At 43.4% G+C, this 25654-nt stretch overlaps 1 protein-coding gene across 1 annotated transcript in view; it reads right to left on the bottom strand.

Moving 5' to 3' along the window:
* Fam189a2 (family with sequence similarity 189 member A2) overlaps window positions 1-25654 on the bottom strand; it is a 63148-nt gene continuing 37494 nt past the window's right edge. Inside the window, exons 3-11 of the mRNA XM_027406507.2 lie at window positions 18505-18615; window positions 13394-13522; window positions 11441-11548; window positions 10982-11115; window positions 8232-8361; window positions 7988-8066; window positions 6479-6631; window positions 3885-4177; window positions 1-1030 (exon numbers count right to left, since the gene is read on the bottom strand). Coding sequence (XP_027262308.1) covers window positions 824-1030; window positions 3885-4177; window positions 6479-6631; window positions 7988-8066; window positions 8232-8361; window positions 10982-11115; window positions 11441-11548; window positions 13394-13522; window positions 18505-18615 — 1344 coding nt within the window. The 3' untranslated portion in view covers window positions 1-823. The remainder of the gene's footprint in view (window positions 1031-3884; window positions 4178-6478; window positions 6632-7987; window positions 8067-8231; window positions 8362-10981; window positions 11116-11440; window positions 11549-13393; window positions 13523-18504; window positions 18616-25654) is intronic.

The raw sequence follows: 25654 nt of genomic DNA, 5'->3' as shown, positions 1-25654 counted from the left end.
TGATGTGGCAATGAAAATAATTTTATGATTGTCGTCACCACAACGTGAGGAACTGTATTAAGGGGTCACAGCATTAGGAAGGTTGAGAACCAGTGCTCTATGAGTTAAGGCCTGGTCATCTGAGTGCACACAAATACTACATACACACAGAGCCCAGAGTTCCAAAGTCAACACTTTATTCTCTGGTTCTCTCTTAGGTGTTCTAGTTTGCAAGCATGAATAAATGGAATCAACCATAGTCCTCTCCCTTAATGCCCTTCATAAAAAAAAAAAAAAAAAAAAAAAAAAAAAAGATCACGGATTAGCAGGTCTCCTGCTTTCCCTAAAGAGGATGGGATTGGAGTCCCACAGCAGGCTGGAGGACTGCAGTCACATGGGGTTAACCATCACATCTCCTGCCAACTCCTCTCACTGAGCAGCCAGAGACCGCAGGCAGCTATAAATAGCCCAGCAGTTCTCCACTTGCAGCAAGGGAATGAACTTGGCAACGAGAGCCATAGGGGGCAAGGCAGGCAAAGACTCTTGAGCCTGTTTTCTGCTCATCCAGTGTATGCCCCTTGGGAATGCTGCAAGATACAGCAGACAGTGGAGAGCTCTTCACCTCCAACTGGGAGCACAAAGACCAGAAAAGACCTACTTCACCCGAGTTCACCTTAGTGCCCTCGTCAGCAAAAAAAAGAAAAAAAGGAGCCAAAGAGTAGGAATAAGTGTTCTCCCAAGGACCCCTGTTGAGAGCTTCCCAGGGGGACCCCCAACTCCCAGACAGTGAACAGTTCTGAATAAGAACATCCTTCCTTTGGACTGGCCTTCCAGGTCACTCAGTTCACAGGACAGTCTCTCGAATGACACCGATGAGGCTGTGTGGCCGCTCAGCCTCTGCTCGATGCTGGGGCCTCCTCTCCTCTTTTGGCCTTCCAGCCAGGGAAAAGGTGCTCAGGTCTCCACAGCTGTGCAGGTGCAGCAGGCCCGGCTGTCTCCTCGAGGTCAGCACATGGGCCTGGGAAGTGCTGGGCTGTGGTGGGGCCATTATCTTTGGGGAAAGAGGAGAAGGGAAGATGTTAGCCTTACTGGGGATGGTTTTGTGTCTGTCTGTGGATTTTAATGTTTAATTGCTTCAGAACAGAATACTATTTTCCAAAGTAGAATCTACTTAGAGTTAATTCTAAACATGTTTTAAACTTTCTCTCTTTTGTAAGGTTTTGAAGAAATTCTCCTATTTTCTATTGTTTTAGCAGTAGACAAGCCGTACACAATGTACTTTGTTGTTGTATTTTTAACATTGTTCTCTTCATAGTTCTCCAATATCCCTGTGTTCCAAGTCAATTAGTGACTCCTAATGATGGAGAGGGATGTGGGCAGCACAGCTTGTGAGGAACGTCAAGTCCTACCTGCCTCCTATTCTGACAGTCTATGTGGAAGCTTGATTTGTTGTTGTTGTTGTTGTTGGTGGTGGTGGTGGTGGTGGTGGTGGTGGTGGTGGTGGTGTGTGTGTGTGTGTGTACATGCATGTGTGGAGTACACTCTATGAATGTGTAGACCAGAGTTGACATTCAGTGTCTTCCTCTATCATTCTCCACCTCATTTTTTGGAGAGAGTCTCTCACCGCACCTGATGCTGGCCACTTTGATTAGACTGGGAGGCCAACAAGGCCTCAGGATCTGCTAGAGTTGCAGGCCAGTGCCACCATGACTTGCTTCTACAGGGATACTGAGGATCCAAACAGTGGTCCTCATGCTTGCACAGCAAACATTTTACCCACCGAGCCATCTCCCCAGCTCCAAGCCTGAGATTTTTAAACAAGAAGCAGGTGGTACCAACACAGAGCCACTGGTCTGGATCAGGTAATGAATTTATAAAATGCTCATTAAGACCAGTGATGCTTCTGATGGATCTGATAACCCTTGGATAAACAGTGTACAAAGCAGGACACGATCTGTGAAAGCTGGAGAATGGCTCTACTGCCAGGCCTGTCCTTAATGTGTCATATAACTTTAAACACAGAACAGCATTACTAAACAAAAATGCAAAAATATAGACTATTTCTCATCCAGCTAGGACTGATGAAGGAGGATTGGCCAGCTGACAGGTCTGTGGAAGGTTGAACTGTCTTGTCACTATGGTGTGTGATACTGTTAGTGCCTTGGGAAAGAATCGGGAATCTCACTGCCAGACAACCTCATGGGACAATCATCCCAAAGCCACTCTGTTCCAGTCTGATTTCTCAAGGCCATGAAACATTTAATGCCCACGAAAGCTGTGATATTAAATTTTCTCACTGTCTTAATTATATCCATCTATAAGGCCTGTTTCTGTCTCCTAATTAAGACAATTGCACTGTTTGTCAAACTTGGCTATTATAAGACAAGTGGGTTTTTTGTTTGTTTTGTTTTGCTTTGCTTTGTTTTGTTTTACTGGGGATGAGTAAAATGGATCTAAAGAAAGTGTGGAAAGCTGAGTAGAGATGGAAGTAAAATGTCCTCTTGCATTGTCCTTGCCTCCTTTTGTCTGGGGAGGGGTGGAGCACTGATGTCCCCATGTGGGGTTCAGAAGCAGAAGGCCTCAGCTGATGAGCCAGAGCCTGTAACAATAACCTCCATACTTGAACTTCCAACTTGTCTGGGGCAAAACAGGCGCTTGTCAGGGCCTGTATTTCCTGTAACCCAGAGCTAACCACCAGGGATCAGGACAGGAAAAGTGCAAACAGAGTGCCTGGCAGATGCCCTGGAACTTTCTTCATCACCCTTTCAGCCTTCAAGAAGCAACTCCAAATGCTTGCTTCTGTTTATGGGCTACTGGGGCCAGACAGAGGAAGAGGCAAGAATGACACTTGGAGCACCTCAGAGATGCCTGGTCGGACATGTCTGCCACCCACAGCCTAACCCGGAGCCACTGACTAACCACTCTTGAAGAGCAAGCTGCAGGACAGTATGGAAGCCAAGAGTCTCCTCTAACTAATGGCCCCTAGGGGACTGGGAAAGAATCTGACTTTGAATTTTGGCATAAATAAATAAATAAATAAATAAATAAATAAATAAATAAATGCCAGTGAGTAGAACAGGGGATCAGAAAGGAAAGTGAAGAGATGAACTGTTCAAGTCTACCTGGAATGGTGAAATAGTGATTACACTGAGAACCAGCCCAATTCAGCATAAGACACATCTGTTGGGCACTCCACTTGCAAAGGCACAGAACAGGTAACACTGGGCATTATGGTGTATTGTGTCCACAGCATCTACCCCACTAACCCAGAGAAGGAATAAATAGCTAACAGTAACCCCAGCTCCCAGATGGGTAAAGAGAAGGGTCTTACTGTAAGTAAATTCCATGGGGCTGGAGCTACCTCACCCAACCCTTTCCTTTAAAGATGAGAAACCCGAGGCCCACATGGAGTCCATGAATGCCTAGTTTTGTCTTTTCCAAGAGCAGCTTCAGTTTAGGGAGCCTATTACTTTTTAATCTATGGAGAGAAAGATATTTATTCCTCTAAGTCCTGTCAGCTACCTTGTCTGGCCCTGCAACTCATGGGCACATAACAGCTCCTAGAACCTTGCCAGTCTTGAGAGTCTGTCATTTTTAAGGGCTGAGAAAACACCACATCCTAGGCAGCCTCCCACTGAGGAAATCCTAAGCAGAGTGAATTCCACAGTGTCCAGAACCTTTGCTTTCTACCAGGCATGGTTCCACCTGCCAGAAAATTGGGTTCTCTTCCCTTGGGCCAAGAGCACTGTGGGAAAGTGGCAAAGGGCAGAAGAAGAGCTCTGTAGTTTCCTCTCTGATGATATAACCCCCACTCCCAGGACCCTGGAGACTGTAACCATGGACTTCCTCCAGCCACTGTAGACACCGGTTATTAGATGTATGTCTGAGATTGTTCATAACAGTACCTGTTCTAGGAAACTGGCACTTGTGATGGCTTCCTCCATGTGTTCCTCGTCAGACTTCAGAACGGATTTTATGTTCTCTACAAGTTCATGGATGTCCGGAGTCATGCTGCAGGAAGACTGTTCCAGGAACCTGGCCACTAGCAGCTTGGTGTCTATGTAAGACCTGTAATCTATCAAAGAGTGGGGTCTGCATCTCGATGCCCTTGGTCGCACACCTCTCCTCAGGGTCACCGCAGCCAGATCTAGCCTCCTTTCTGTCTGAGTGGCAGCTTCGCAGCTGAGCACTGGGGTAGCTGTGGGCAGAGGTAAATGACATATCACCATTGGCCAAGCCCCCTCTGGACACTGGCCGTAAATCTCAGTGTAGACAACATCTAGCAGACGCCTGGGGCCATGCATGTCCATCTCACCTCTCTCTTGAAGAAGGAAAGGAATGAAGGCAAATGAAACCTATGCAAGCCTATTGTGTGAAGTGCACTTCCAATAGGACACTGGACCATGGCACATGAACACCTCCCAAGGCAAAGACAGATGACACAGCACAGAGTTCACAGTGGAGCGTGTTTCATGGGGTACAGCAGGTAGATGGGAATGGATGACCAAGCAGAAAAAACATGGTGGAGTGATGAAAAAATGTTAGAGTGTGGAATGGTCAAAGAGAAGAGGGGCTGATGACAGACTTGTAGGATGGCACAAAGTTTACTGTCACAGTACCTTTGGCCTAAACATCCTCAATGGCACTGTACTGACTTCTATTACGGAGGCTCACACCATGGCTATGAGGCGGATCTATGGCTATTTATAAAACTTAGGTGCAGAAAGTTACATCATTCCCGAAGTCAAGAGAGGCTCTAAAAATCCACCGCAGGCTCTTATTCCCACAGCTGCCTCCATCGATAAAGGTATAAAGACTGCAGGAAGCTGTTTCTCCATGAACTAGATGAAGAAATGAATACTCAGGTCTGATTCCCCATGTGTCCATAAGCCACCATTAGCCTTCAGTGCACACAACTGTCGACTTGAATCTGTAAAGGCCTTGCAAGTGGGGATTTCGATACTGATGGAAGCAGGAAGCAGAGGGTGGAAGTGTGGACGGAGAAAGGGAAGGTTTCCTTTTCCTTTGGAGAGAGGTAGACATGAGTTCTGTCCTTCCAACTTTCCACATGCATGTTATAGACAATGAGTCTTCCAAACACCCAGAATCACAGGCTAAAGCCATGTGGGGACAGAGTGGGGTTTACACTCGCTCGCTGGAGGCAACTTGGTGCCTTCCCCAGCAAAATAAGCCAAAGGGTAGATGCCCTTTCCTCCACAGGACTGCAGAATGCAAAGGGGGTCAAGGAAGGTCTCCATTTGCTGGGCCAACATCTAAGTGCTCCTGGAAGCTGGCGCATAGCCAGCTCGAAGACTCAACTTGCCAGGTAGGATACAGGAGATCCACAAGGAAGGTGGGGTTTGGAATAAGAGGCCAGACTGCCAAGCTTACTGGTCTGCAGAGGCACACAGCTAGTGTCAGGAGGTGGGACTTCCTTCCCACCTGGAAGCTGCTGCAGAGACAAAAGAAGTGTCCTCTGTGACTTCCATATGGTCAGTCCAGAGTTGTGACAAATGACACTCACTGTCAGAGGGACAGAACAGAGACCACAAAGGCCAGACAGGACCCAAGAGAGCAAGGTTAGAGGATGTCCAATTAATCTGCAAAGAGTTTCCAAAGAGCAGAGTGCAGCTACTAGACTAATTCCCTAAAAGAGGCCCTTGCTGGCTGAATTACAAAAGCTGTTCACTTTATTCCTTTGCTTCCTTTATTTTTACATACTTTTCTATAATGAGAGATGTTTGTAGATATTAAGGTATTCATATATTCAAAAAAGGCTCAATGTCATTATTTTGAAATTTTCAAATTATTCAATGTCTATACTCAAGCAAACCCCAAAACAAAGAGGGAGAGAGATGAAGGAGGTGAACACGTTTCACTATATGCAAAGTTTTTCAAGCATGGTCAGATTTCAATAATTAAGACTACTCAAACACAGTAGAAAAGATAACAAATACAAAATCATGGAGCCAAAGAGTAAAAGCAAATGCCCCTTGACTGGTTCTCACAGGCCTGCCAGCAACTAGAAATTAGGATACGGTTGACACAATAATCTTGCAGTTACGGCCAGCACAGCATCAAGGGCAGCCAAAAGCCACTGCCAATGATTTCAGGAACAAATGCTACCAGCCTCAAACAAAGTGCAGGGCCAGTAATCAGCTAAAGGCACTTGCCTCCAACATGGCAACCTGAGTAGAGTCCCCAGGACCCACATGGTAGAGGAGAACTGACCCATACAAATTGTCCTCAAACCTCCATATATGTACTATAGTGTACCCACCCTCCCCTGAAACACACAAATTATTTTTAATTTTAAAGACATACCACATGTATTCTCCAAATTTTCCATGGCCTCTTAACCTCCCTCAAGATACTGCATAAAACTTGCACGGTCCTCAGCTAGGAAGAGCTACCTGATTGTACCAGGCCCCTTCAGCCCATACTTAGCACCAGTCAGATAAACACAGTGGTCTACCAAAGGCTTAGGGGATGATGTCACCTCTCTCCTCTGAATGGTGAAGCAAGGGGTCACTCTTTGACCTTGTCCTCAGTGGTGGGAGGGCCCTCTGGCTTCTCGGAGGTTGCACCAGGTTGGAGATAGCAGTGGATGCAGATATGTTTTCTTCACCAGTTGGGTTAGGAAGAACCCCACCTGGTTTAAAAACAAAAACAAAAGAAACACATAATTCAACAGCTGCAGCCTTCAAAATGTTGGTCAGGAAACACCTGCAGGCCCAAACCTGCCAAGGCAAGAGTAATACAATTAATAACATTTACTTAGGCTGGTGGCCCAGTCAGTTTTCCATTCCCAGAACCATGGCAAAGCCTTCATCTCCAAATCACCCTGCCACACTTAAAACAAGCAAACCAGGAAAACAATAAGGCCAAGGGGCAAAATTAAGAAGCCATGGGAGCACATGAATTTGGCTTATTTCCTAGGGGTGTCCAGAATCTTCTCACTAGGGCATCTTGATGTAGCCTCCAGGAACCTGAGCTTTGCACAGCATCTGGCTCTTCAGGGAGGTGCCACCCACATGGGCGAGGGTGCTATCCAAGACTAGCAGATGCACATCTGCCTGGCCCAGAGTTTGGGATGCTCTCAGCCATCCAGCCAAGGAGCCAGTGGCTGCAAAATGAATCAGCAAATCACAATGGAACTGCGTAATCCCTACCCTGGAAATGCAGCAGCATCAACTGGGAAGCTAATGTTCTGGTTGGAAAAAAATCCCTGTTAAAAACAAATAAATGAATACAAAACACAAACATGCTTAAGGGGAGATAGTGCTGTTTTACAGTTCTTCTTACGGTAGGAGTATAGCTCAGCAGCAGGGGCACAGAGAGCCCCCTCCCAGATGTAAGGTGACTAGTAGACTGTTCCACACAGCCCTGCTGAACAGCTACCTCCGTCGGAAATGGCTGAAAGTCAATCCATTATTCATTGCCATCTGCAATTTTGTGCCAGTGGACAATTCTCTAGGCCATTTAAAACCTCCCCAAAGACAGAAAGCTGGGACAATGGTGTCCTTAAATTACAAGGATAAATGTAAACGGACTCTAGCGTAGGCCACGGGACTGAAAAATCTTACTTGTCTTGGCATTAAAACCCTTGGTTGTAAATGACAGGGAGAACATACATTGCAATACACGAAACTCATGTCCCTTTGAAAGACTTCAGTTCATTTTAACAGAACAAAAAAAAATGATTAAGAAATACAGGAATCACAAATTAATCTCCACTCTAGTCCATGGGTTCCTAGGGATAGTTTGATTATTCATAAAAAGATTCTAGGTGTTTATCTTTACTTCAGTATATTTTTTTTCTTCTTCATGTTCACATTTAGATCTTATTTCTAAGCCCTACAAGTTGACAGTATTTTGGCCCTGACAAGAGGATGTGGGCTGGACCATTTGCTCCAAGAATACCTTACCTCCAGCCAAAACGGTCAGAACATTCACTAGATGTTCTAATCTATTGAATTATGGCTTGGGGAATGAAGATGTGTGTTACCTTGAGTTATTTGTGTGCAAACTGGCTCTGATGGGCTCGCAGCAGCCTCTGGTCCTTCTGGCATTTGGAATGAAGACTCCTGTGTCACAAAGGAAGGGAGAAAGAGGATTTTTTAGATAGATAGATAGATAGATAGATAGATAGATAGATAGAAAGAAAGAAAAGGTTCAAATCATTGCTCAAAGGACCACAGTAAACTCCTTCAGATAATGTGAGGTATGCCACCTGTTTCCTTTGGCCATACCTGCTCCTGGTCCATCTGGCTCACCACAGCTTCATAAGGAGGTGGGGGGTCCAGCGGACAGAACACTTCTACACCCTTGATTCGTGCTCCATAGATATGAGGCAATGGGATGACATCAGGACCAACCATCCTAGAAAAAGCATCTGGGCATCAGGAGGCACGCTCTGCACACAGGCCCCTGCAATAGACCCTCTCTCTGCCTTTGTCTCCAGACTGGGGAAAACAGCTCACAGTGACTCAGTCCAGAAGAGGGATAACCATCCAAACTGTCCTAGGAAAATGCCCAGGAGGGTCCTTAGGCAAATGATGGTGCATAAAATGTAACACCTTTTTTCCCTTTTAATCACATCAGTGAAAAAACAAACAATAGTCCATAGAGACAGAAAGCATGGGTGACTGCCAGGCTCTGGGGAAAGGGGCCTAGGAACTGACTGTTTATGTGTTGTGGCATTTCCTTAGAATGAGACAGAGCTAGTGGTTGCACAATGTGGTGAATATTCTAAACACCACTGAATCATATAGTTAACAGTCAAAACAACTAAGGATTAGAGAAATCTTGATTCTCTCCTGTATTAGTACACAGAGAAAATTTTCTGCCTTGTTTTCCCTAATGTCTGGTTCATGAGAGAAATTCACTGTCATTTTTTAAAATTTTTTCCTTCATTTTACAAACCAACCACACTTCCCCCTCCCTCCCCTTCTCCCTCTTCCTTGCCCCCACTTTCCCCCAACCCACTCCCCATCCACTCCTCAGAAAGGGTAAGGCCTCCCATGGGGAGTCAACAAAGCCTGGTATGTTCAGGTGAGGCAAGACCAAGCCCCTCCCCCATGCATTGAGGCTGGGGGGCATTGATTTCAAACAAAACGTGAGCAATGTCACAGCTTGAAGACAAGACAGAGCTAGGGAAAAATCACAAAATGATTCCCACATCTTCCTCAGGCAGACATTCTGCACTCCCTGGCTGGCTAATGATGCATTGTGTGAGGAATTGCATAAAATTTAAAAAACAGTGTCATATTAAGGACAGTAGAGAGGTGGATTAAGGTTGGCATTCTATTTTTCTCTGAACTTGATATAGCAAATCTGGCTGAGTTGACAAAAAGATCTGTGCTCATTTGGAATGTGGACACCCCACTCCCAACAACAAAACTATAGCTAACTGACAACTTCAGCAGAGAAACTTTGAGTCTCACAATTACCATAGAGAGGCTGACTTGAGGCAGAGTTACTCTATGTGATGCCTGAAGATCCAGATGTAGAGCCATGCTTCCCACCATGATGACAATGGACTAAACCTCCGAACCTGTAAGCCAGCCCCAATTAAATGCTTTCCTTTATAAGAGTTGCCATAGTCATGGTGTCTCTTCACAGCCACAGAATACTGACTAAGATAGAGACATACAAGACTGTTATTTCCTGGAAAGTTGTTTTCTCTGGGCTCCTCTACAACTCAGACCTAGCAGTGGAGAAGTATCAGCTTGGGAGGTTCTAAAACTAGAGATGGACCACAGAGAACATGTGTTTTATTGCTGTCCCTCTTCACCATCTGCAAGTCTCCGCTTACTGTATGAAATAATCAAATCATCTCACCCTGGTCCCAGCATTGCCAGCAGGACACTCCCCAAACAAAGAAAAGCCTTGCTGTTCCAGATCCAACAATGCCCTCTGACCACTCAGTGAGTAATAGCCCCTTCCCCAGCTTTGTGACCCTCTTCTGTCTCTTCCTGGGCAGGTGTTCCAGAAGGGGTAAGGTAAGATTCAAAGAACATTAGTAATGCCTAGGTGGAACTTATTTCAAATGCATGCATAGCTGTACTACGTACATATATGTAATATCCATACATGTACTATGGATATTAAAAAATATACATGCCTGATCCCCAAATATCAAGCTAAAGATGCTAATTTTCCTGTAGGCCCCAGAGATTTTTTTCCTTTATGTGGTTTAACCTCTAACTCAGCATAAGGTCACTTCTCTATGGATGCCAGAGCTGACTGGGTAACCCAGTTGGCTATTCTGAGCTTGGAAGACCTCTGGGCACTGACTACTGCAATCCTAACACACAAGTTAGTGATCTAGACTGAGCCCTTGTCCTGGAAAAGGAAGCATGTCTAACTCATTCTATAATCCAGCATAGCACTAAGCAAGCAGTGGAGGATTGATAGTGTTTAGTGAGTAAATAGAGATTATTCTTTTAAGGTTCAATTCCAGGAATCACTAACAACCAGACAAATGCCCATTTCATTCTACAAATAGATTTAAGAAAAGAGTCAAAATTTGAGCTGGAATTTGAAAAGGAAAAAAGCATGGTATCCATTTAAAAATAATCCAGAGAGATTCAATTAATATTTTTTTTTCTTTGTGGTTGCAAAGGATTTCATGACTGTTGGGACCCGCTGATGGTATTTTAATGAAACATCGATTCTGCCTAACGGGGCACGTTTCCAGGGCAACAGGAATTCTCAATCATGTCAAATTACAGCTGTTATCTCCCTGGGTGTCAGTTTTCTCTAGGAAGCTAATTGAAATTGAAAAAGTGTATCTCTAGGTCAAGGTTGAACTTATCTTTGGAGTCATCTGGTTTATCAGAGAGAAATGAGACGACAGGGAAGAGAACAACCCACACAGGACAACCTGGCTGGATGTTAGAGAAAAAAAAGGGGGAAGCTCAGGCTGAGCATTCCGGAGACCATACAAGTCTGAACATGGAACATACCACGGAGACCCCACGTTGCTTAGGAATGATACCTGCGGTTCATCCTTGGTGTGCAGGAGTAAAATGTGGCAAAGTAGGAAGGGGGAGGCACCGGCGGCACAAAGTCATCTGGGTCTGGAATCCGTCCATGCTCTTCCACTTCTTCTGCAGACATTTGGGATTCATCCTGTTTGAACAGCACGACAGGAGGAAAGCATCGGATCATAGAGCAGAGATGGACACCACACAGTGATCCCACACACAGTAGGGATGGACAGCTAGGCCAAAACACCACAGGGTGATCCCACATACAGTAGGGATGGACAGCTAGGCCAAAATACCACACAGTAATCTCACACACAGTAGGGATGGACAGCTAGGCCAAAACACCACATGGTGATCCCACACACAGTAGGGATGGACAGCTAGGCCAAAACACCACACAGTGCTTCCACACGCAGTAGAGATGGGCAGTTATAAGTAAAGACTGCACAGCATTTCCTCATACTTACAATACATGGCCTTCTGCTGGCAAAGATCTGCAGGTAGCGCAGAGCAGCAGCCACCAAACACACTGTGGTGGTCAGGGCATTCAAGGCACACAGGGCAAACAGAACTTTCTGGAAACAACAAGACCACTGATCAGAGTATTGTAAAATCACGTCAATAACAATGCCCAAACTGGCAAGCTTCCAAGCAGACAAGGGCAGGGAGTTAGTATCTGGCTTATGGAAGTGCTGAAATAAATGCTGGCTAATATAACCCTCTGCCAGAATGTAGATCTCTTCATTTTAAAACCTTATAGTTCCAGCTATTTGAAAACAAAGGCAGGAGGATCATAAGTTCATACCCAGACTGGACAATACAGTAAGACTGTCTAAACAAACAAATAAAAACAAAACCAACCTAAACTAGGTATAGTGAGGTACACCTATAATCCCAGAACCCTGAGGGTGTGAGGCAAGAGGGTCCCTGTTAAGGGTCAGACTCCAATTCAAAAATTAAGTAACCTAAAAAAAAAAAAAAAAAAGACAAACCCTGAAGCTCCGTGTCTCACAAACTCACAAAGGCCTAGTGTTACACACAAGGCAGTCAGACCTCCTTGTTCATGGGGTTCAACAGATTCAACGAACCCCAAACAGAAAATGTTCAAAAAAGAACAAGGCTGTGCTGAACATGCACAGACCCTTTTCATGTCATTTTTTTTTTCTTAAATGATACAGCAACTATTTGCAAACTACTTTGCACCAGGTACTGCCCCTAAAGATTGCTCTAGCATGCAGAAGAGTGTGTGCAGGTTATGTGCAAACCTATGCCATTGTATGGAAGGGGCCTGGGTGTGACAGACTTCAGTGTCCTCAGGGGTGCTGGAGCCAATCTCCCAGGGACACTTTATATAATGCTATCTGGAAATGTTCCTTCCAGAAGAACAGTGAAAACCTTCTGTAATTGGTGTCCTGCCCCATCCCACAGTAGTGCTTCCCAGCAGGATACAATCTGCTTAACCTGCCACCACTGCTTCTACTTTGGCAGCAACTGGCACTGATGCCCCAGGCACCCAGCTACTCACAGCAGGAACCAGGAGCAGCCAGGGAGTAAATGGGGCTTCTTTCCTCAAATAGCAACAAAGGCAACACCGAAAGTGGCTGTGGCTACAGCCCTGGCTCCTCCTTCAGGGGCTTTCCCCAAGCTAAGTCAAGCTTGGAAAGTTCCAGATGACTCAACTACCAAATATGCAGAAGGCAAAGCAAGTAGGTTATTTTTTAAGTCCTGTGCTACCCAGAGATGGCAGCTCTGAAGAGTTCTCTCCCTGAGCTTCCTCCTCCTCTTCCTTCTCCTCCTTCTCCTCCTCCTCCCCAAAATCAACAATCTAAAGAGAGTCAGCGGTGGTTGACTAACCAGCAGCTAAGGGGTCACCAACTGATTTTGTCACCCACTGCAGCCAGGCCACAGTTGTCCAGCTCCATTGGATTGGTTTTGCATTTCACTTTGACCTGAATCCTTTGCATATTTTCCTAAATTTCTTTTCCTTACTATAATTGCTACCTATTAAACAAGATACAAAGAACTCAAGTGTCTCCTGCATTTTCCAGCTGATCTTAGTCTGTATGTCCTAGAATGGCAACATTCAACAAGTTCACACCACTCACTGCAAATGAATGACAATGCCAAGTGAGTGTACACCTGAGGCTCTCCTGAAAGCTATACCTCAGATGTGTGTATAAACACAGTTAGATTCCTTTCCAACTTCTTTTTAGCAGTTCATATTCTTAAACGCAATGAACCCTCTCCATACTCCAGATGCAATATGTGGCCTTCACTGCACTCCTCTAACTGAGGGTCATTAGTGAGGCTCTTAGCAGTCTGACTATTAGAAGGCCATCACCGAAAGGGAATATCTCAAGGAGCCTTCTTGGGCCCCCATGGTGCATTTCTCAGTGGAGCCTGTGAGCTGTCAATCATACCTTAAGCAGAAGGTGAACAGCACTGCAAGGCTGAACTGGAAAGAGTTTCAAGGCATTTTCTTTGTCTGTGCATTTGGCTGGTTGAAACTCTTCGCAACAGAAGCAGATCTTGCCTTCACCCAAGTCCACCTTAAGGAAAGATGAAGAACAATGATTGCTACACCACACAGCATATATTGGACAGGATGTGATGTGATGTGTATGGTTCCACGTCAATGTCAATATCGGTCAAGATTTATTTTATTTTTAATTCAGTGTGTGTGTGTGTGTGTGTGTGTGTGTGTGTGTGTGTGTGTGTGTGTGTATGCACGCATGCGAGCACACGCGTGCATGCGTGCAAGTCCCAAAAAGGCCAAAAGAGGGCACTGGATCCCTTGGAGCTGAAGTTACAGGAAGTTGTAAGCCACCCAATGTGGGTGATAGGAAATGAATTCAGGTTTTCTAGAAGAGGAAGACATGCTCTTAACTGCTGAGCCATCTCTTCAGCCCCAAAGTCTGTTTCCTATACATGCTATAAGGCCACAGCAGGCCAACATGGGGATCTGTTTGTCATATTCCTTTGGGAACTCAGAGTTGTGAAACATCTACCATCTCAGTGCTGTGGCATGAGTGACAGACATGTCTAAGAGATACAGAAGACACAGTAAATGACAGATAAGAAATGTCAGATAAAATATAGGGCACCCAATGTAAGTGTGAATTCAAACAAACAACTGTCTAAAATAAAGAATGTATCAACCATTGCTTGAGGCATGTTGATAGCAGCAAAAAAAAAAAAAAAGTCATTAGCAGTTTATCTGAAATTCAAACTCACTTGAATATCTTCTAATTTTACTAATCAGAGTTAGTGTTGCCCATCACTTTAGCTTATAACTTTGTGGCCAAAGTGAATCACATGATTCAAGAAAACAGAAGAATCCCAATCTACCTCAAGGGTAAGAAACACAGGGTGAATTCTGTGAATAGTAGTCCTGAACCATGTAGAAAGACCTACCCGTGCTCATTCTCAATGCAGACATATGTTTTTAGTGAAGTGATAATTGATGAGTAACCTTGCACACATTCTTAACGAGATGCTCTGCAAACTTTTGGTCACTTCCAAGTTTTTCGTAAGCAAGCTGAGAAAATACATAACACCTGGTTTGGGTAAATAATCTCCAACCAGAGGACAGAGGCAATCTTTCTTTCTTGCTCTGCAGTCTGAACTGGTGAAGTTGGCTTTGCTTCCCTTTTTCCTAAAAGGCGAGGTTATAGCTCATTCACTAATTGTTAATTAGGCAGCTCTCAACTCAGTAACTGCAAACTCTTCAAGAATCTTCAACGACTACACAGTCACAGTTTTAACTGTTAAAGCGGGGGAGGCTATTTTTTCTTATTGAATTATGTTCTTAACCTCTAGTTGCAGAACTGAGCTTCAGTTTTGTGAAAATAAGAAAAAAATGGTTTTTCGTATTGAAATTGAGTAGGAAACTAAAGAAAAAATTCCCACTACTAGATTATGCATCATTCAGGAAAATGCTATTATAGTTTATTTTCTCTTTTGAGGTGAAATTTGCATATTATATATACATTATACCTGGGGGGTACATGTATTTAATCTGAGCATTGGGGAGGTAAAGGCAGGCAAAGGCAGATCTCTGAGTTCAAGGCTAGCCTGGTCTACAGAGCGAGTTCCAGGACAGCCAGGGCTTCAAAGACAAACTGTCTTGAAAAAACAAAACAAAACAAAAACATTACCTATATACAAATAGTAAGTGTATCATTTGAGGAGTACACAGCGGTGTTCTTGTGTAACCCAAGCCCTTCTCTACACCAGCTGTTACCATCACATCTGAGAGCATTCCTTCACAACAATTCCTTCTCCATCAGTCTCTGTCAACTTCCTCTCCAGGGACAACTACCATTCTTTCTTTTTGTTCCTTTAGATTAGTAGGATTCCTTCCAGACCTCCATGGATTTCCACACTTTTTATGCTTCATCATAAAATCATGTTTAAAGGATGCATTATTATATCTGTGTTTTATATAAATTCTGTCTCTGATACAAAGAATGGCAATCAGAGTCACCTTGATGGGTTCTACAGTTATCTCTACTGTGCACAGTAACATCCCACACCTAAGACCCCACACTGGGCTGTTTGTATTAGAATTTTCCCACCATCGTCTCACAGTGTTGCAGATAAGTCCCGCTGTTAATACAGACATTAGTTTCTCACCCTCTAAATGAAAAGGACTATGACCACTCCAACAGGCTCTCTCTCTAAGCTCGGCTCCACAGGGTGGTGACTGGTGACACACAGCTCCTCTACCTCTTACCATCCCTTTGTCCTACTCCTCCCACAGTCAGTGGCTGCTTCACATTTAGTTGAACAGTGCCTGAGTTAGCACTGATCACAGTACCGGGTAGTAACAAGTCAACCCTTCTGCAGATAACTTATTCTGCTTCCTCTTCATGGGAACCAAACTAATTTCCACATGGCTCAGGGTGGTTTCCATTTCTGGCCCTTGAAGCAAACCTCCAGACCTCATCCAAAGGCCCAAATTTCATAGTTCTCTCTGGCAGTGCTAGGTCTCACTTTACAAAGGGTCCCTTCCTCCCCAGTCCATTCTTGCTGGTGTTTAGTGAAGGTGTTTAGTGAAGGAAGATGGGCCGGGGAGAGGGGTTGCAGCAAGGCTGTAGTCTCCCACCAGACAACCAAGTACACGGGGACTTCTGCTGTTCCAAGTCTTCAGTGTGAGCCCAGACACAGGTGGGATTGTCCAGATGAGTGCAAGCTAATCCCTTGAAACAGGACTACTTGAAGGCTTAATCATTACATGGTCTTGAATGACAAGTTCCAGTCCTACTTGCCACAAGGAAGTCCCTGAGGCCCTGTGCAAATGACAGTAAGCAACAGTGCATTTCTTTCACCACCCTTGCCAACCGAACACCTACACCTTCATTTTTAATTCCACACCTGCTCCATATGTCTAAAGATTTGTTCTTATTTCTTTTCAAATACTTTAAGTCACCTAAAAAAATACCTGTAAAACTTTCCCCAAAGCAGAAAGGTTGAGTCAGGTGTAGATTAGAAGAAAGGACATATGACAGGTAGGATTTTAGTTGTGGGGGAGTGGCAGGGGATGAAGGGAGGGAGAAGGGAACTGGGATCGTCATGTAATTCAATCTTGTTTGTAATTCAAATATATAAAAAATAAAAAACTAAAAAAAAAAAAAAAACTTTCCCCAATTCCAAATGCTAAATTTCCACCCTTCAACCTGGAAGTCATTACCTCATTAGTGGTCATGGTGTTTTATCATAGCAATAGGAACCTTAACCAATATGAGTCCCTTTCATAATAATAAACCTCATACCTGAGGGGACTACGTGTCAGCCTCCTTTCCAGGCAGACCGCCACTGTGCCTCTCACATTTTACTGAACATATACTTCCTATTCACCTGAAGACATTCACACCACACCAACTGGTCAGTTATGGTCACCACTCTCATTTGAACAAAAAGCTTTAATGCTTGTTTTTAAAGTTTCAAAGAGTGTGAAAAAGAACAACAGGTTTTGTGAGGTCCTGGGAGCTTCCCTCATTGGGAAGGTTGTGAGTTTCACTGCAAGAACTTGACCACAGCTTTTCTCGTAATAAGTCAGCCTTTTTGGCTTGCAGCCTCTTTGTTTCTATAAGGTAGACTGCAATGGGACAAAATTCTAAATACAAAAGATTTACTATAACCCATTAAGAGTCTACCCCTGCTTTTATACTAAGTGAGACACTGATTACCAGACATTCCCCACCCCAACTTTTTTGACATTTAGATACCCAGAAATTCCACTTCAGAGTAAGATTCCCAAAGGAACTGACAATGCGATTTGGGAGAGACATCTGTGCGCTGCTGGTCACATTGGCTTTATACACAATAGACAAAAGGTGGCAACAGTCCAAGGATCCATCCAACCAATGACAGACAAAGTGCATCATAGGTACGGACAAGGGAGTATTATTCAACCTTTAAAAAGAAAGACTATACCATGGTTATACCTTGAGGACATCACCCACAGAAAGACAAAAACTGTGTGACTCTATTTATATGAATGTCTTTGGAGTATTTGAATTGATAAGAAAGACAATTGGTAGCTAGCAAGGGGCTGTTTGAAAAGCTCTGGAGACTGTTTGCACAGCAGTGTACTGTGCTGTAACAGACAATGGTTAAAATGGATTGTTTTATGAGCACTTCACCACAATTTATAAAAATTATTTATTTGGGCCGGGTGGTGGTGGTGAACGCCTTTAATCCCAGCACTTGGGAGGCAGAGGCAGGCGGATCTCCGTGAGTTCAAGACCAGCCTGGTCTACAAGAGCTAGTTCCAGGACAGCCTCCCAAGCCACAGAGAAACCTTGTCTCGAAAAACCAAAATTAAAAAAAAAATTATTTGAGTTGGTTTTTTTCTTTTGTTTCTTTCTTTCTTTGTTTTTGTTTGAGACAAGGTTTCTCTATACAGTCCTAGGTATCCTGGAACTCACTATGCAGACCAGGCTGGCCTTGAACTCACAGAGATCTACTTGCCTCCTGAATGCTGGGATTGAAGGTGTATGCCACAATGCTGACTCTATAAAACCTTTTTAAAGTCAGAAATTCTGTAAATTTACAGCCTCTTGTTCACAAGTATGAGACCCAGAAAGCTCTGAAAACCACAAGTCTTGATCACAGCCTCCTGTCCCAGATGCCACTGACATGCTACATAATAGATGGCCTGTGCATCATATTTCTCCTCAAAATCAGCAAATCTCCAAATGCTGATGCACACCTGGCCTTCAAAGCTTTCAGATAAAGGATCTTTGACCTGGATTCTGGTAATATCCATTTTTGCTCTCTAGATGCAGGCAAGCACATCGATTGTGGAGGCCTGATCCATGCATCCCACCTAACTGCTGCCTCACACTGCTCTCATACAGGGGTTGTACTGGCCACTTGCTACTCTGGCCAAATGAGCAGTGACTGAGGAACGTACCTAACAGCAGGCGTCTCCTAGCTTACATTCCCTGGTTTGTGCACGTTGCAAACCAGTGAGGCAGACAGTCCAGACTCCACTCTAAGTATGGGAATGCTACAGGGTGCTTACCAGGTCACATCTGGGCACACTGGAAACAAACTGTGCTCCTTGACAGCCTAGGATGAATCCTGCCAGATTTAAGAGGATGCAAACCACAGAGAGCAGCACAAAAAGGTTTACCTGCAACGAGACAGAATGGGTGCTTAGAAAAGAACATGGCTAAAAATGCAAATAGCTTCATGTGCAGATATATATTAAACACATACATTTATGGCAGACATTATCTTTCTGGTGAAAGCTTTAAGGACAAAGTCAAAGTCAAAACCTTAAGAAACAAAGTGAAGTCATGTTTTAATTTTTTTCATATTTCTAAGTTCTGTGTGTTCTCCAGTCTTTACAGCAATCTCGGGTTCCTATTTTCTTCATCTTTGCAAATATTTCTTCTTCCTTCATCTTTTATCTGGATCTTACAGTGTGTTCCAGCTACTTCCTCCTTGGGCCATTTAGACTTTGCCTGAGTTTTACTGGTCAGTAACTGTAGGAGGCAGATGTAGAGCCCAGGGGTCTAAGCTGACCATAGGAAGAATAAGAAGCTGAGTCATTAACACCCAAAATCACAGTGTATGAACTAAAGTAAGGGGAGATGCTCTTGTTTCAGTCCAAAGCAGCTTAGGTTCTAAAGAATGTTCAATTATCTTCCATGAACTTTTAATCTGAAGCTAAAAATAGAATCACTTCAAATAATTAAGGACTGACTGAAGTCACCGAAGAAGTCAGTATTTGCTTGGTACCAATTAGAGATTAAACATGTCTTTCAACTTGAAAACTGATTACTGCAAAAAATGAGACCTTATCAGAAACAAAAGCAAATATAAAACATCAGAGTTGATAATTATCAGTATTAAAGCCAGTCATATGTCAAAGCTGGCTAGCAAATGAGTTTATATATAAACATCAAATTACCAAAAACATCTTCCTTAACTTCTGTTCTTACTTCAAAACAGGCCAGCAAAATCTCAGACCCACTCTGTGAGTTAACAGTTAACACCACATGATGCCATTTTCCCTGGAGGAGGGGGTTTTCTTCTTCCTGGGCAGCAGAACTTGGCTTCTTTCCTTTTGCTGTTACTTTGCATAAATGCCATTGTCAAATCTTTGGGAAATCCTGCAGGAGCTGCTGTTGTGACTGTCACAAGATGGCATCCCCACTGATGTGAGCAGCATCAAGCCCTTTGCACTGTATCATTTATGGGGAAAGAAGGATGCAGAACTGGCCAAGGGCAGAGTGCAATCCTCCCACATGAACTCCACATAGCAGTTGCTATTTGAAGAACTGTAATGTGTCTTCAGTCTTCAGACACAGCAACACAACTAGTATGATTACAGACAAGACTTAAAGTTGGCTTTGGAAATTTTCTTTTATTTCAAGATAAGATACCTTGAGAAGAAAATGTTGTTATGGCCTGTATCCCCACCAGCATAATCACTAATCTTTATTATCAAAAATTAACACCATTGCATAGAAAATGCATGAAGTCCCATCACTCCCAACACTGGACCCCAAAATTCTTCAACAGAATCTTAAGCTCATCAAAAGACACAGGCTAGGAGAAAATATTCTCATAAACATAAAATATTTTACTTATACATTATATATGCATATATATGTTTATGTGTGTACACAGGTATATGTGTATATACCCCTGTATACATATGCATGCAGAGGCCAGAGGACAACCTCAGGCATACTTGTTCAGGCACCACTGACCTTGTTTTTTGAGACAGGGTCTCTTGCTGGAGCTCGTGGATTTGCCTAGTTTGACTGGCCAGTAGCCTCAGGAATCTGCCTGTCTCTATTTCCCCATAGCTGGAATTACAGTACAACACCATGCCTAGTTGTTTTGTTTTTTTTTTTTAACATGGGTTCTGGAGCTTGAACTTGAACTTGAGTCTCATGTTTGCAATGTGAACCCTTTACCAGTTGAACTGTGTGTCCAGCCCCACAGCAAATATTTTCATGATACACCTGCTTGTAGAACATAGAATAACTACCTACCTCAGTAACGAAGTGACAATCCTATTAAAGAATGTAGACCTGCGCAAACATTTTACACACACACATACACACACACACACACACACACACACACACACACACACACACACACACACACGGAGGGGGCTGAGAAAGCAGAATAGCTAAGAAGCACATGACAAGGTATTCAACATTATTAGTCATCTATGAATGGATGAATGGAAGTTAAACCACAATGAGACACCACTACTCCACACCATCTTAAATGGTTAAATTTTCAAAGTCAACAATGCCAAGTGTTGCTGAGGATGAGGAGCATTTAGACATTGTTATGTGAACAGAAAATAGTGCCACTGCTGTAGAATACAGTCAGTTTTTCAAAAACTAAATAGAAATCTCCCATGTAGAAGATCCCAAATAATTCATGAAGATACTTCACCCTCTGGTCTCTACTACATGAGTCACAGGGTGACTTCCTTCCAAAAAAACAAAAAACAAAAAATATCCAAGAGGAGATAAGTAACTCCCCATCAGAGCATGGGGCCTCAATAAGATGGACTGGAAATAGTACTTTGCAACTATAATCCTCTTCTTCCTCTTCCTCTTCCTCCTTCTCCTCTTGGTCCAACCATTAATAGCCTCCATCTGAGTACCACATCAGACCATCTCAATCTTGAAAAATACCCAATAAGCATCACTCAAATATGTCAGTGTCATCCCAGGAGACAAGGGAACCCTGAGAAGCTGGCTTAGCCAAGAGGAGCCTTGGTGGACCTGGCAGCTTTGTAACATGGCCTCCAGGATGGGATCCCAGACAGAGGCAGACAGGATGATTAACCTGGGAATCTGAAAAGTAGAGTCTTTAAATGACCGCACAGTATCACTACTGATTGCAGCTTGTGACAAATATATCATACTACAGTAAGATACTAATAACAGGGACAAGGCAGCTTAGTGTCCTCCAAGGACCTCTTTCGGAAGCAGCATTGAGTCCCAGGGAACTACTGATTATAAGGGACACACAGGTCTCCCAGGAACCTTTAATTTGGACTCCCCTGGCTTTACCATGTGATGGTGTGACCTCCAAGACCTGAATTTCCACCTGACTTTCACTGATGTTGCACCAACAACAAACACTAGGAAAACATCAGCTTACAAACACTAGGAAAACATCAGTTGTTAACTACACAAAAGCCACCCAGCAACACCCAGGAAGGGGACATTTTTCTTACATTTCTTATATTTTATGCATTCCTTCCTCTAAAAATATCACTACAGGTGATTTAAGGGTTTTCTATAGAAATTTGAAATATGGGGCCACAATCCAGTGCAAATTTGCAAGACTCGCTTTTCAATAGGTCTTTGTACTTAGCAATGTTTAGAAATTAATGTTTGTACAAATTTTCCTATCTTAAAGTCCTTTGAAAAATACTATACACTCTTTTATTAAGAATAAAGGGAAGGAAATCTGGGCATAATGGCACATGCTTTTAATCCCAGGACTTTGGAGGCAGGGGCAGGTGGATCTCTGCGAGTTCCAGACCAGCCAGGGCTACATAGAGAGACTCTGTCTTGAGAAAAGTGAAAAAAAGAATAAAGGGCATTCCCTTTTTGGAGGAGACAGCTTGTTATTACAAAGTGAGTTTTACAAGACGGTCACTGGGCCTGGCACCAACCTTTCACTCTTTAGTCTGTGAGCTTCCCTTCCCACTCCCCACCCCCACCCCATCCTCTCCATCTGTGGGGACTTGCTCTGAGGACTGCATTAAATGACCTCTTTGCTTTTGGCCTCTAGCCTCTAGTTTGAATCAGTCAAAGAGAAGCCGTGACAGAGACCAGAGGGAGAAAAGCAAGGAAGGCTGTGGAACTGGTCCTCTGGCTCCTTCTTTACATCTGTGGCCAGCTGTATCCTTAGGGGAGAGCCATGGGCCCTCTCTGGGGTTCTTCCCAGGATGTTGGCTCTTGGACCACAGCACCCCACCCCTTGCCCAGGTTGACAGAACAGTAATAGTGTGCTCCTTACAGTATACATGGGTGCTTGGAACTGTCCCTTCCTTAACCTCATGTCATACTATAATTCCACCGTCTGCTTTGTGCTGGGAGCCTGACACAACTTCTCTACAAAGCTTGCCTGTATTTAACCCAGGCTTTCCACTCTTTGAGCTCAGATCCCTGCCCTCAGGTGAGTCTTCATCTGCCCAGTGCCACAAATTGGGCCAGTGAATTCACAAAAGCTGATTTCACTCTGAAAAACACAAAGTTCAGGGTGGAAAGAGAAATGGCTGTCTACAATTTTTATCTTAGAGGGTGAGCTGTAGGGAGAGGCAAAATATCACCCTGAGGTCTTTAAGGATAAAATATGCAATCCAAAATCCAGAGAGAGAGTCCTCCTAGGGAGAGCCTTTCACGTGTGCTTACTAATCAGAGAGTCCTCCTAGGAGAGAATCCTCCTAGGGAGAGAGTCCTCTCTCCTAGAGGGAGCCTTTCATGTGTGCCTACTAATGTACATTGTATTTTATGAATACTTGTATCAAATGCTTTCATCCAAAAGGTATTACTGTTTTGATTTGGTATTAAAACTTCACCTCAACTCAGATCTCTTGCAATTGAGATGCCATTTTAATCTAGGTCTTAATTACGTGGCCCCCCAAAAAAAGAATATTGGCAGAGCCTGTGGCAACCCAGAAGCCTAGCCCTGGGTTTGCCTATTCCTTCTACCTGAATATTTTCCATAATCCCAACACACAGCTTCATTAAATACTTATGTTCACCATAGCTTGGTATTAAGTGGCTCTAAATTTCATTCTAAAGATAGGCAGAACTTTCCCTCCTGCCTATATTTTTCCTTACTTCCATACTACTCCAAGTTCAGGGACTTGAATTTCCTGTGTGTGTCTAAATGATAAATAGCTTCAGGTGCTAAAGGAAGGCATCAGCTTAAAAGTGATTATTATTTAAAATGAATTTAGACATTTTATTTTCATTCAATATGTTTGAGTGTTTTCCTGCACGTGTGTGTGTGTGTGTGTGTGTGTGTGTGTGTGTGTGTGTGTGTGTGTACACTGTGTGTGTGCAGTGTCCACAGATGCCAGAAGAGGGCATCAGATCTCCTGGGACTGAAGTTACAGAGGGTTTGTGAGGGGCCATGTTAGTGCTAGGAGACCAACCCTGGTCCTCTGCAAAAGCAGCAAGTGCTCTTAACTGTTGAGTTATCTCTCAGCAAGTAGTTTAGCATAGTAGTTACTGAAAAAAAAAACACAAAAACAGCATTAAAGTGAAATCTTTGAGTGCAGAAATTTAAAAGACCAATAACGGGGAAAACACAAAGATTTGGAAGGTAGAATTGACTCAGGAGTCCCAAGGAAGTGGATTGTGCAATACCCACAAAGGAAAAGATAAAAATGAAAAGATTTACTCATCAGAATGCCCAAAGACTCAGAAATGGGCAGCCATGAGATCCCTCTGGAAATGAAAGGAAGTTTGAAATTAAAACTGATTTGAGACTATTGAGGAAGGCATTATAAACTAAAACAAGCATGTCATTATTGGCCTTTAAATACAGCTGTGACTCAATAATTCCACAAGGAGTCTCCAATAGAATCAAGCTCAGATGATCAGGAACAAGCCACTGATATATGTGGCAACACGGGTGATCTCAGAAATACACACGTAAGTGAAAACACATATGATTTGTGCTTCATATATGTAAAGTTCTAGAACATGAAAAAACTGAGGAAGAAAGGGAGAGAAGGAGAAAGTGAGAAAAAAAGAAAAATAGGCAGACAATATTGTATATACTCCAGTAACCAATCAGCTTGCATTGATCAGGTAGTCAGGGATGTCCTGTGACATCTAAAACGTTCTAACACTAGAAAAGAAACAATAAAATCTAAGGAGTCCACTTGTACCCGGGAGCCTAAAACCACAGCTGCCATAAAACATGTACTCAATAAAACTGATCACATAGTGACTGATTACTCCCCAAATGTTCCCATTGGTTACTGGTTTTCTGGGAGGGTTTAACAGGTAAGCCAGTAGAGAAAGAGGGGAATAAATATTACTGAAACAATAAGCATTTCACAGGAGAACTGTTCTAGTGTTCAGGTAAACTACAAAGCACCAAGAACAACTTGCAGTGTGTGGTGGCTTCCTTATGTAGATGCAGGCCCTTTCCAAAGACAAGCATCTGACAAACCAGAGGATGGAAGGACTTCAAGGACCCAGGGTGGGATCAACGGTCCAAGGACTTCTACTTGTGACTCATTTACTCATGGTTTTAAACATAAAAGAGTGAAGTTATTCAAGTTGTCCAAATGTCATCAGTGGCAACCATATTACAAGAAGGGAGACAGCAGACAATGCGTGCTTACTGGTGACAGCATGAATCATCACTGAGGGGGTGGTTTGTCTCCAGAATGCAACCTGAGCCAGGCCAAGCCTATAGACTTAACAGCCAGTTACAGTAAAAGAGACAGAGGAGAACATGGCAAACCCACAATGAGATGCAGTATAACTAAAATAGTATATATATATATATACATATATATATATATATGTATATATATATAGTTTCTTCATCAGATAAAAACAAGAGGAGAGGGTTATAGACTGCACCAAATGTGGAGAAACATCAGTCAGATGCAACCCAAGGATGCTCATTGGCTCCAATTAAAAAAAGTAATTATACCTGTCAGAATGACAAAAATAAAAAATACCAGTGACAGTTTGTGCTGAAGAGGATGTGGAGAAAGGAGAACACTCCCTCCATTGCTGGTGGGAATGCAAACTTGTAAGGCCACTTTGGAAATCAGTATGGCAGTTCCTCAGGAAAATGGGGCTCAGTCTACCGCAAGATCCAACAATTCCACTCTTAGGCATATACCCAAAGGATGCACATTCATACCACAAGAACACCTGTTCAACTATGCTCATAGCAGCGTTATTTGTAATAGCCAGAACCTGGAAGCAACCTAGATGCCCCTCAACCGAAGAATGGATAAAGAAAATGTGGTACCTAAATCAAACTAGGCAATGGTGGAGAGGCTACCCTTAATGCCCTTCCCCTATAATGAGGCTGATGACTACCTTATATGCCATCCAAGAGCCCTCATCCAGTAGCTGATGGAAGCAGAGGCAGACACCCACAGCTAAACACTGAACTAAACTCTGGAACCCAGTTGCAGA

This window comes from Cricetulus griseus, chromosome 3 (genome assembly GCF_003668045.3).
Source record: "Cricetulus griseus strain 17A/GY chromosome 3, alternate assembly CriGri-PICRH-1.0, whole genome shotgun sequence".
Taxonomy (NCBI): Eukaryota; Metazoa; Chordata; class Mammalia; order Rodentia; family Cricetidae; genus Cricetulus; species Cricetulus griseus.
This window is presented reverse-complemented; position numbering and strand designations above follow the sequence as displayed.